Source organism: Anastrepha obliqua, chromosome 5 (assembly GCF_027943255.1).
Source record: "Anastrepha obliqua isolate idAnaObli1 chromosome 5, idAnaObli1_1.0, whole genome shotgun sequence".
NCBI classification, from domain to species: Eukaryota; Metazoa; Arthropoda; class Insecta; order Diptera; family Tephritidae; genus Anastrepha; species Anastrepha obliqua.
Genome location: NC_072896.1, coordinates 40,293,370 through 40,306,487, shown reverse-complemented (window position 1 = coordinate 40,306,487; position 13,118 = coordinate 40,293,370). Strand labels below are relative to the sequence as shown.

The window sequence follows — 13,118 nt, the reverse complement described above, 5'->3', positions numbered from 1 at the left end:
AAAGAGCTATAATACAAATAAATACATACTATATGACATTTTTAAAGCTATTTTTTTTTCTAAAGATGATACTGATACTGTTACCATTGTTTATTTTTTACACAAAAGACGCCAAGGTTCATTCATATAAGATGGTGTTATTTGAACAGCTGATTTGTGTTTCTTTCTCTCGCTTTAATAGTTTGAATGTCAAAGTAATTTTATTTACATTTTGATTGAAATACGTGGAACCAAGGCGTGTCTATGTATACAAGGTGGTATTATTAGAACAGCTGGTTCCTTCTTCTATCATTCGCCTTCAACTTGCAACATTAGTAGAAGGGAACGGCGATAAGTTTTATATACATTCAATTCGAATAGCTACAAATAAAATTGTTGAAAAACATCTCCAGCACATTGAGTATCAAACGCAAGAGAAATTGCACCATCCCACTATATATGAGGTAACCGAATTCGGTGGTTACAGTGCAATGAGTTTTGCCCGCGAGGAAATTTGTTTCGACTTTTTTACAATTTCTCTTTTCTCAATTGACAAACTTTTTCGAGATCTCGCGTATCGGCTTACATAAAAGAGTTTTCGAGCACTCCAAAGATCGAATTAATGTGCCTTGATTTGGCCCCCAATGAGTTGTTTTGTCCAAAAACATCAAAAATAAAATGCGAAGTCAACGTTTTCCAACGGCTGAAGAAGCTATTTGAAGCCTCTAAGCAGCTCATTTTGGACGTGTCCACTTCTGAGTGACAAAAATGCTTTAAAAAGTGGTTCAGCGAATGCAGAAGTGTATTGACTTCCAAGGAGAGTGTATTGAAAAGCAATAAAGAGATTTTCAGTATTACTTTACTGTGATTTCATTATTGAGCGGAAAATATAAAAGACAGCCTTTGTACTTTATTGTTGTCTAGAGCAGCTCAATTGGCCTTGGCCAAGGATGATAGATTTACCAGGTTTGCTCCTTAACTAAGTCGAAAAAGAAAGTTGTGAGGGGAACTTCAGCTGTCACGTCACTTGGGAGATTCAGCCGTATTCTGCATGATCATTTCACCTGTATTCACACACTCGTGCAATCAATAGTTTTTCAGATAGCAACGGAGATTCATGGATGAGTTTTTTCGTATATCATCAACACAACCTCAGTTTGTTTGTAAACACATCCCAAGTCACGTCAGCCCATCAGCTGATTCTGTCAAATTCACTCAGAGACGAATAACAGTCTACTAAAGAGCACACCTCTACTACGGATCACTGCTCTATAGAATTTCAGCAACAACAAAATACACGCCATTGTTGTTTTTGCTCTACTGCTGCTATGCTCTAGATGTAGCTTAATTCAAATCACCAAAATGCAAAAAAAAAAATTCGTACGTGTAAATTTTTTTTATACTATAGCTATTCCTTATAAGAACTCACCTTGGAAGACACGCACGCAATTGATCGATTAAGTGTCGATCTGTTGGTGTCCAAACACTTAACATAAGTGCTTACGATACCAAGTATTTTAAGTATTAATTTTAAAATAGTTGTTTTAGTTGGTACCAGTAAATAGATAGTGAAGTAAATATGATTACAATTCTAAGTTTCACTCGGTTCTTGACACGTAATATTTTCTGAAGTACTGCACACATTCTACTTTAGATCTCAACAAGCGTATGGCGATTCGCGCTGATCATATTTTACAGCATCCAATATAAAATTAACGGAATCTTAATTTCTCGCATTTCTTCGGAGCTGCATCAGCAGATCGAAGTTTGTTGGCGTAAAATTAATATTCCAATTTTTTTTTTAATAATTTTTTTCCTAAACAATTTTTTTTTGCTAAACTAATCATTCAATATTGTTTTTGGATAACTTCTTTAATAAACACAAAAAATGATTTTGAGTGGTGGAAATCTTTATTTTGACTTATACGCGCTCTATTGCCTGTCTGTTTGTACGGGGTGGGCCATATAGCGTTTGCTTTTTGAACCACCTATTTTTTTGAGAATGGTAACACAAATGACATGTCAAATGTGTTCATAATTTACTTAAAGGTTTGAAATTTACGAAATGGGACGCTATACGCTTGAACAAAATTGGGAAATATTGAAAACCTATTTCCAAAGTGGTGAGTCTTCTTCTTCTTTTCTGATGAAGCTCATTTTCACATCGGTGGCTACGTCAATAAGCAAAATTGTGGATTTGCTCAACGAATTGTTTCGAAAAATTGAAGAGGATGACATGGACGACATTTGGTTTCAACAGGATGGTGCAACTTGTCACGCTGCCAAAGTTACACTCGAACTTTTGGCTACCGTTTTTGAAAACCGAATAATCAGCCGAAATTCCGATATCAATTGGCCGCCTCGGAGCTGTGATTTAAGTCCGTTGGACTATTTACAGTAAAGCTAGTCGTGGCAGTCAAAATAAAAGAAACAGTTTGAAAAAGTATTGATTAGTTTTTTTTTATAGCCGATTCAAAAAGCAAATTTTACATGGCCCACCCTTTATATTGCAGCTATCTAGTTCGAAAGTGTCAAATACGATTGCAGTACGTTACCTTTTGCTAAAATTAAGTGTCCAATAGGGGAATTAATTTTGCGCCACCCTGTGAAGGAAATAGATGCTCAAATACCATGGTATTCCAGCCGCAATTTCTGAAATTATATGTACATATGCAAATTATATGTACATCTGGGCGGCCGCCGTAGTCGAATGGGTTGGTGCGTGACTACCATTCGGGAGTGCGTAGATTCGAATCTTCGTGGAGGAATATCAAATAATAGAAGAAGTTTTTTCCACTAGCGGTCGACCCTTGGCAGGTAATGGCCAACCTACTAGTGTATTTCTCCCATGAAAAAAGCTCCACATAAAAGCCATTTGCCGTTCGGAGCCGGCTTAAAACTGTAGGTTCCTCCATTTATGGAACAACATCAAAATGCACACCATAAATAAGAGGAGAAGTTCGGCCAAACAAATAAATAAAAAAAAGTGTACGCGCCAATAATTTGTTTCAAGTATGTATGTGCATCTCAGTGGTAAGGATGGCATGACTTCATTTCATTTTAAGAATGGGTAAACTTTGCCTGGCGGCCGCCGTAGCCGAATGGGTTGATGCGTGATTACCATTCGGAATTCACAGAGAGAACGTAGGTTCGAATCTCGGTGAAACACCAAACTTAATAAAAAGTTTTTTTCTAATAGCGGCCGCCCCTCGGCAGGCAATGGCAAACCTCAGAGTGTATTTTTGCCATGGAAAAGCTCCTCATAAAAATATCTGCCGTTCGGAGTCGGCTTGAAACTGTAGGTCTCTCCATTTGTGGAACAACATCAAGACGCACACCACAAATAGGAGGAGGAGCTGGGCCAAACACCCAAAAAGGGTGTACGCGCCAATTATATATATATATATATAAACTTTGCCATTTGACCAGTTTAGCCCTATTTAAAAACATTTTGTTTACCCTGATTGCTTGAGGGCTTTTATGTAAAAGGTGATATTTATTTGCCATCTACGGCCAATCATTCGCATTTGATCCAAAAGAACGTCTTCAGTAAACCGGTCTTCTTTTTAATATCTGAAAAGTATATTCCTTATTTGTTATTCGGAAATTACGTACACAAATAACGCTGGGTAATTTGTCCATCATCCTACTAAATATACTGCCCTTAATACATACAAAATTACTTTCAAGGTTAGTACAAAATTTTAAATAAAGTTCTCAGTGTTCGAGTAGAATTTCAAGGCATATGTTGAAAATCCCAAACTTGAAAAGCCAGAAGTGGTATTTGCAGCCGTGCGAAGAAAAACAAACGAGGCACTGCCTACTTACAGCTGGTCAATATTTGTCTGTGATATCATATTTTATTAAAACGCATGATTGCAAGGTGCTTGCCATGTCCACGTACATTGCCCAACTAGAGACGATTCGAAATCGCCTTCAATGTGGCATTGCTACGTAGCTTGCCTCAATTAGGGTCATCGTACATACAAAACACAAATAAGAGGGTTGGCTATAGTACGAAGGCCTGGAAGGAAATCTGCGTACAGCAGTGTTTGTGTGAAGAATTTTAAAGCACGACAGATGCATCCATTATGACCTGAAAGGTTTTGGGAGGTGTGGCTGCCACAGTCATCACTTGCCTCAAGTAATGCAACGTTGCCTTGATCACCTTGAGAATGGCCGATGTGAATTCAGTTCGTTCCGTTGGTGTCGGCTGGAATTAGTTATGCTATATGTACACGTATCAATATGTGTGTACGTGCGAAGGAAAGACTAAACCATCGCATGATCCAACCAATACCACATTTCCGCAACTATTTACTAACAACAGCAATAGCGCAATAGCGAATAAATAAAAGCTACTTCGTGGCCATCAGTTGGCGTTTGACCGCATTATTAATTAAATACTCGTAGTCATTAACAATGTACAATAAATTACACAGCTACACCCTTTCCTAGGAATTTTGTGTATTCGTTGCAACTTTTGAAGTACTCTTTTGTTTTTATTTTAATTCATTTGTTTCTCATTTTATACTTTTATATTGTTATCCTTTACAGTGGCAGAGTCGCACCAAAAGTGTTGCATATTTAATTTATCGTTGGCTTATTGCGCTGTTTTTCACCGCCGTCGTCATAGATTCGATGCTCGAGAAAGAGGAGGGTTCATCGACGAACTTTTGGCTGTACTTTATTTACCTGACAAACTGGGGTGTTATGCTGTGTATGCTTACAAATATATTGGGTGCAATATTAGTGACCGCATGGCACTTTCATCCCGAGTACGCGGGTGTGTAAAAACTCATTTTCTATTTATTAAATACTCGTAAAAGCACCTTTACTATAAATATATATAATTTGTACTATAATATGCTTTCTTTTGTAGATAAACTACTGAATCTGGAGTCACTGACTAGTCCATTCGTTATTTATTGGAGCATGCACATAATTTCTCTAGTCCTTTCAATAGTGATAACCGTAATTTACTGGAGCGTTCTTTATAATGGTAAATAACAGCTTATGTAGAATTGTAAAGGGTCTTTTAAAACATGCGCCTCGGTGTTGTTTTAAAATAAAACAAGTAAAAAGTTATGTATGTATATTCTTCCAGGATTCACTATTTTTATTACGGCTCTTAACAATTATCTGTGACAAATGACAAATTATATCATTTAAATGAGAAATGGCATCACCGTCTACAGGTAAACTTCGCCAAACAGTCGATTCACGAACGCCTAATTATTGAGAGCGTCGAAATATCGATGTTGAAGGTTTTTTCGAAACTATTTACGCTATAACAGCAAAGCTCTCAATAGAACGCCGAGTTTTAGGTCTCCCAGTTCCTTTACTACTAGGTGCGCAGCTAAGTTCCCGCTGTTTGTCAATAGATGCCGCCAGCAGTGAGTGCTAGTCGATTCTAACATAACTTAAACGTCATAAACCAAGCTTAGACATATGGTAAATAAACTGCTTCGACACATTAGTTTGTTTTGGTTTCATGTACTTTTGGTTTTGTGAAAATGTCTGATTTTGTGCCGAATAATCGTAATTTGCGGGAAGTGTTGATTTTCCTCTTTCATTCGAAAAAAAAATGGCGGGTGAAGCGCATCGAGAGCTACAAAAAGTTTATGGAGATGCTGCTTTAAATGAAACAACGTGCCGAGGTTGGTTCTGTCGCTCCGGTTCCGGACGGTGATTTTAATGTTGACGACCGTCCGCGTGAAGGATGGCCGAAAACCTTCGAAAGCACTGAATTGGAGGCATTGCTCTATGAGGATCCGTGCCAAATGCAAGAAGAGCTTGCTTCACTAGAAGGAGTTACCGCCAATCCATTTCCAAGCGATTACATGCTTTGGGAATGATTCAGAAATAAGGGATTTGAGTTCCTTATGAATTAAAACCAAGGGATGTTCAACGTCGTTTTTTCGCTTCTGAACAACTGCTCCAGCGGCAAAAAACGAAGGGTTTTCTTCATCGCATCGTGACGGGTGATGAAAAATGGATTCATTACAGCAATCCAAAGAAAAGAAAGTCATGGGGACTACTCGGTCATGCTTCTACGTCGTCGCTTCGGCCGAATATTCACGCTGCGAAGGTTATGCTATGTATTTGGTCAGATCAAGTTGGTGTTATTTATTATGAACTGTTAAAACCCAGCGAAACCATCACTGGGGATCGGTATCGACTTCAATTGAAGCGATTGAGACGAGCACTGCGCGAGAAGCGGCCGCAACACGCGGAGAGGCAAGAAAAAGTGATTCTACAGCATGACAACGCTCGGCTTACGTGCCCAAACTCGTTAAAACCTACCTGGAAACACTGAAAAGGGAAATCCTACCCCACCCGCCATATTCTCCAGATATTGCACCATCCGATTATCACCTGTTCCGATCGATGGCACATGGCCTAGCTGGCCAGCAGTTCCATTCATATGAAGACATCAAAAAATGGCTTGATCCGTGGATAGCCTCAAAAGATGAACAGTTTTACCGTGACGGTATACGAGATCTACCAGAAAGATGAAAAAAAATAGTAGCCAGCGATGGGCAATACTTTCAATGATTCATTTGTAATCATTTAAAAAAAAAAAAAAAAAAAAAACTGCGAGAACTTAGTGGGGCTCCTAAAACTCCAGAAACTGTTTCTTGAAATTTTTGAAAATTTGTTTACCAAGCTTTAAATTTTCGACTCATTCGGACGATTATTTTCACCAAAAAAAAAAATAACGAATTTTGAGATACGTTGCTCATAATAAATTAAATTTAATTTAATTAAAATTCTACATTTGTCGACTTGACAGATATCAAAGATGCCATAAAAAAAAGGTACCGTCTAGAAATTATTCGGTACTGACATATAGGTGTTACTTTTGAAAGACTCTTTACAAGGTGGCGCAAAAATATTGACCTTATCGAAGATTTTTCCTTTTTGCATATGGCGCCATACGTTAATCAGTAAACAAACAGACAAGCAATGGAGCGCGTAAAGGTCAAAATAAATAATTCCACCACAGGAAATCACTTTTTTATTTAGTAAACATTTTATTCAAGAATAAAATTGTATAATTAATTTTGCGTTACCTTAAATGTATATAGTTTTAAGTCATTCAAGTTTTAATTTATTGTTAAAATATTTTGGTTAATGTCAAAAACTTCCAATTTTGCAGACATCAGGAATAGCCATTACTTATAATTGTTATCAATATAATATATATAAATGAAATTGCCAGGAAAGGCTCGATAGAAGCGGTTTCAGTTGCCCCCATCTCAGACACCGGGGTACCATTGATGGTTGTTAAAAGGAAACTGCACAATTACTTGCTTAAAAAAGCGCAAGACAGATGGAGTTCTATCTTATCGTTAAATTAAATTTCCAAACTCATAGCCATTCAGAGTTACCGGTCACTGGATGATCGTAACTCATGCGGAGAAGTTTGGACTTCCGTACAACCCCCATTGCAGAAGCTGTGCAAATCCGGCAGAGAAAAAGGCTGCTGAACACATTCTTTGCAAATCTTCAGGTCTTTCTTGAAGTTCCTTAGTGTGCTTTTCGGGGATAGCCTGAAACAGTTCTCCAGTCTAGATCCCGTTTCTCTCCTCTCCTACATAAACAGTACTGGATGATTGTAGATGGTTTTTCTTGCTTTAAATTGTGAACATTTTCGCTGGTAGGGGTCTACTTGTAATGCACCCGTGGTACTCTTGAAATGTAACCTACCTATCTTTCGTTAGGTGTTTGGGCGAGTTTCTAGAACAAGTCGTGTTTTGTTTGCTTTCACATGACAGATTTACAATTTATTTTTATTAAGGGATCGCGGTGGTCTAGAGCTCGAAAATTTAGGGTATTTTCAGTACAAAAAAAAAAATGAAAAGCAATATTTAAATTTTTTAGGCTTATTATTTAATTTCTTTTACATACAAAAATCACAAAAAATTTTTTTTTTTTTTCATTTTAATAATTTAAAAAATGGCGCTGAAGTCGACTCTTCCGAAAAATTGCGCCTGGACGGTGCTGTCCATTTTGGCTCTTCTAAATTTATGTGAAACACAAACACCAAAAAAAATTATTAATCAGTATTACTGTAGCTATGTCGCACTAGAAGAATAAAAAAAATTACAAATTTGCACTCTAAAAACCGATTTTTTCAGTTTTTTAATAAAAAAAATAAGAAATAATTGAAATAATTTCAGACGATTCGATGGTAAGGGTATTTTGACAACTCCTGGCTGAAAAAAGTCGTTTCGAGATAAATGAGTTTAAAGTTTTAGGCACAGGAGCGCGCGAACCGTTCTCTACTTAGTTAATGGATAATTTTTATTATTAATTTAATTTTTTAAATTTCTAGACCCCCGGGTCCTGTTAGAAACTCATTGCCCGGCTACGACGGCCTGCGTTTCAAGCACCAGCGAAGTCAATCCTAGCCGAGCCTATGTCCAGCGAAAATGAATTGTTTTACTGTAGGATAGTGTACTATAGCTCTAATAATTGCGCAAATCGCTGAGTGATAACAAAAATTCGCTTTGTTGCATATTGTGGGGAAGCGCTCATTCACCGATGAAGTCTCTATCACATCCCAAATCCTATGGTCTGCCCAACCAACAAAGCAGAAATGCCTTCCCCATTAAAGCACCAAACATTTCAAGTTGATTAAAGTTCTTAAAACATAAGCAATGGTAAAACACTACCCCGTATTTAATTTTCGACCACCGCCATGACTTTAAAGCGACATTCAACAGTAAAGATGACATTTAAAAATGAAAATAAATTTTTTATACAATAAATGTTGTCATCTCAGCAAATCAGTTAGTTTCGACTTTCGATCTCGCCTTCAAACGGCTCCAAATTCTTATCATTAGTAATTTGTTGGACGGATACTATACATTAGGGTGCCTCAGCAAAAACAGTTCCACCGGAATTATAAATAAAATATGTTAAATTTTAGGATTTCTGCCAAAATATGATCAAAAAATATTAAATGAGATGGACCGATTTGACAATGAAATGAGTTTTTAGAAATATATTTTCCAAAAAATTACGTCAAATGATACAAGAGTTTAAGCTTCAAAAATGTATCAACAGAATCAAGATAATGTGATTTTTGGAGATACTTTCAAATCGGCTCGACTCATTTAATAATTTTCGAAATATTTTGGTGACAGTCTTAAAAATAACATATTTTAAAACTCCAACGGAAAAACAGAACCATTTTTTGGCACAGAAGCAATAAGATTTTTGATAATCTGGCATTTTTGCTGGCACAAACCACTTTTCCTTATCGCCATTTATGTCGTCCCGTTTTATTCACGTGTACAAAATCAGAATGTTGATATTCTCTATACTGATCCAATTTAAAACATGTTTTCATGGTTTTTTAGGGACATTGTCATATTGAAATGGCCACGAATTGGGCATGCTCCACTCAGCATAGGGAAGCGTCAAATTTTCTTGGATGTACTTATACATAAATCTGCCCATTATACCATTTATTAGATGGAAAGGGCCGATACCATACCCGGAATAGGCACCCCTTACTTTTAAGTTCGGTCTGCATGCTTAAAAGTACCTTGAGAGTAGCAGGGATTTTACTGCTTATTTTTTGGTCGACAAACTCTTCACATTCCATCCGAGTTTCTCAAGTTAAACTTTGGTTCATCAGAAAATAGGACGTACTCACCAGCTGACATGTTCATGAGCAAATTTTAGGCGAGCTCAGTGCTTTTTCTCGACATTTAATGGCTGCTTGGTCGCCCTATAACATTTTAACCAAGCTGCGCATGCTCTTCTTTGAACTGTGTGACTGCTTACAGTTAAGTTAAGGCCCTTACGTCGCTGATTGCGAATTTGTCGGAATATTTTTTCCATTTCTCTTACTAGTCTGTAGCTTCTTCAAGTACGGTACTTTGTAGTCGTCCGCCGCGTTGTTTCGACGGCTCCGGACTTTTTAATTTGTTGAAAATGAAATTTACCTTTACTCTTGATTTGGCTAAGCAAAACTCTTCCGAAATCCAATATCTGTGTGTTCACATTTTAGTAAAATAAATTTGCCCTCTCAAATGAAAGAAATGTAGATGATGCAAGTTCTACATAACTTATAATATCATGGACGGACAGACGGAAATTTAGTCTAAATATATAAAAAAGTGGATGTTGTTTTATCTGATTTCAAAAACATTTATGCATGGCATGGCCGCCACTGGATTGCTTGTTCGGCTGTGGCTGCATATGCCTTTGAGAACGAAGAAACATCAACCAGACGACGGTCCACGCAATTAGGCATCATCAGATGGACCCTACTGTGAACTTTAGAGAAATACTTATAAATGTTCCCATACAAAGTGCAAACAATGCAAATCAATGTCTGTTGATCTTCAGTAGCGTGTGTTACCTTAAAATCATCCTCAATCTCAGCAAAGAAAAGGCCTGCTTTATCTCGAAAATTATCATGAGTGACGAGGCGCATTCTCACTGAAGCGGTTACGTCAATGCACACAATCTTCTTTTTTTTGGGGCACCGACAATCCGCGTGTGATGCACGAAAAGTCATTATATCCACTCAAAGTCCCTGTGTTGGCAGGGCGTTCAGGCGCCAGTAGTAATTGAGTCGTATTTTTTTAGAGGATGTCATCGACAATACGCTCCCTGCGGACGAAGGTCTTCTTATTGTCGGAACTGTATGTGTGGGGCTTGGTGAACATGTGGTTTTAGCAAGACGTTGCAACCGCACACACAGCATAGGCCACAATGGATATTGTGAAGGAACCATTGTTTGGCCGCGTATTCTCCGACATGTGCAGCAATATCGCCCAGTTTAACCATTCCAGACTTTTTTCTTCGGGGCTACTTGAAGTCGCGAGTGTACGCCAATAAACCTCAGACAATCACGGTCCTTAAGAGTATAAGCATTTATTATCAGAAATCTTGCGGAAAGACATGGAGAACGTGATAAAATGAAAACGAAAGTCTGTCAACATTAGCGGCAGCCACTTCATCTTTTCAATTTGACAGAAACAATTTGAAAGGTCTAAAGGCCGCCGTAGCCGATTGGGTTGGTGCGTGACTGCCATTAGGGAGTGCGTAGGTTCGAATTTCCGTGCATGGAACAGAAAAAAACGGCGCCAGTTATTTATTTATTTTTTAATTAAAGACGTACATCTCTAAAAATAATTTTTTTATTTACCAAATAAAAAATTATTCGGAAACAAATTTGGATGATTAATTTTGCACCACTTTGTACATGCTTATCTATCTCGGTTCTTTATGCTGTTAAACATAACTGTTATGTATACACAAATGCGCGTATAAAAAGTATGAAGCCATTTGTAATTTTATTCATATAAATATATGTATATATACAGGAAGCTGATATTTTAGATATTCTATAGTATAAATAATATTTTGTTTGCAATTGTTATTAGTGTATCACTGCAATAAATTTTCCAATTTATTTACATTCTACTCTTAACTATTTCCAGCTGCAGAGAGTTCATTAAACGCCACCAATGTGCTGACACACGCCTTCAATTCCATTTTCATGTTCATAGATTTGCTGATTGTGGCGCATCCACTACGGCTGCTACACATGTTTTTGCCAGTATTGTTTGGTCTAATTTTTGCAATATTCTCTGTAATATATCAGAAATGCGGCGGCTTGAACAGGTGATTAATTTACCTATAAATTTTACGCAATTCGTACATTCTTCTGACCAATTGAATTATAGGAGAGGTAAACCTTATATTTATCACGTGATCGATTGGCGTCAACCGTTGAGCGCGACCTTTGTAGTGGCTGGTGTACTGCTACTTACCTGCTGTATCTACATTGTGCTCTTCACCATCTATAAGTTGCGCACTTTACTCTACAGACGTATCAACAAAGCATGCTACTATTTCCCAACAACAATGCCGAACACTGTGAGTGCAGGTGTAGAAAAGTCAGCAAATGGCACTTTACCTAAAACGGTTAAAGGCACCGGTATTCAACACTCACCTTCGGGCATCTCAATGGTATTGGGCAATTTCAATGCAACGACTGGCTATCATAATCAGGTGTTTACGACAAGCAACGAGAAGTTGGATAAGTATTAAGTGGTAATTGGGGGGAAATAGGGGAATTTAGTGCAAATATCTACATACGAGTATGTTGTAGTAAATAAAAGTAGTTAAACACTGTTTTATTTGTACATAATTGGCATTTAAATAAAACTAGCGGTAGTGTAAAAATGTAATCTTAATTTTAATTAATTAAACTGTCTTAAAATTTACTAAATGCCTATCAAAGATGGGGCGGGTAGCACTGTTTTTAAGAACTGGGACTTCTCAGAGGGAACTGGGGCTTTCTCCAACATAAACCACCGAAGTAGCGGTGACGTAAGTTTTTCTGATATTTCGCGAAAATATATCAACTAAATCTAAAAGTAACCCAATATTATAATTACAATAGTATTAGTGTTTTGAAGAGTATAAACTACAGAATAACAAATAAATTATTAAATAATAATATTAGTTTGGGGAAAAATAAATCCACTCGATCAAATAATTTAAAGCTTATGCCCGTTTCCAAGGTGACATTTCACACTAAAAAATTCGTTTGCTGTTTTTTGTTTATTCCGCACAGTTGTGAGTTACAGGGTGTTAGCAATAGAAGCCAACAAAGACACAATTCGGCACATTTTACAGTTTTTCTTTGATAAAGGCGAAAATGCAAGCTAGGCCGTTGAAATTTCGAATTGGTGTTTATGCTGTCGATACGGTAAGAGTCGATTCCGTTTAGGCATTTTTGATGTTAAAGAAATGATCAACGTCATTAACCTGCATGTTAGTAGTCGTAGCATCGCCCAGGAGCAAAGATCCATAAAACAATTTTAAACCTTTTGCGCAAAAATTTGACGCAAAAATAATGCATTTAATATTATATATTAGGTAACCCATTCGAGCCAAACGTTGGCTGAAAACGAAATCGTGTACTGCCATCTATCAAACGACGGCAAAACAACTTACAGACTGATTTTTGGGTTAGTTTGGATTTGGCAGCTATTGGAGTAAGACGTGTTTAGTGATTTTGGCTAAGATGAAAGAAGAGAAGTGTCGTTCGCTAAAACTAAGCAAAAATCAAAACAATGGATTTCTCCCGGAGGCGAAAACAC

At 37.2% G+C, this 13,118-nt stretch overlaps 1 protein-coding gene across 3 annotated transcripts in view; it reads left to right on the top strand.

Moving 5' to 3' along the window:
* Nucleotides 1–12,200, top strand: part of LOC129248589 (protein rolling stone) — a 53,712-nt gene extending 41,512 nt beyond the window's left edge. For all 3 annotated transcript variants that reach the window (XM_054888203.1, XM_054888202.1, XM_054888201.1), the window contains 4 exons: nt 4,537–4,765; nt 4,862–4,981; nt 11,448–11,631; nt 11,694–12,200. In XM_054888203.1, the coding sequence (XP_054744178.1) occupies nt 4,537–4,765; nt 4,862–4,981; nt 11,448–11,631; nt 11,694–12,060 (900 nt within the window). In that variant the 3' untranslated portion in view covers nt 12,061–12,200. The remainder of the gene's footprint in view (nt 1–4,536; nt 4,766–4,861; nt 4,982–11,447; nt 11,632–11,693) is intronic.
* The last annotated feature ends 918 nt before the right edge of the window (nt 12,201–13,118 follow it).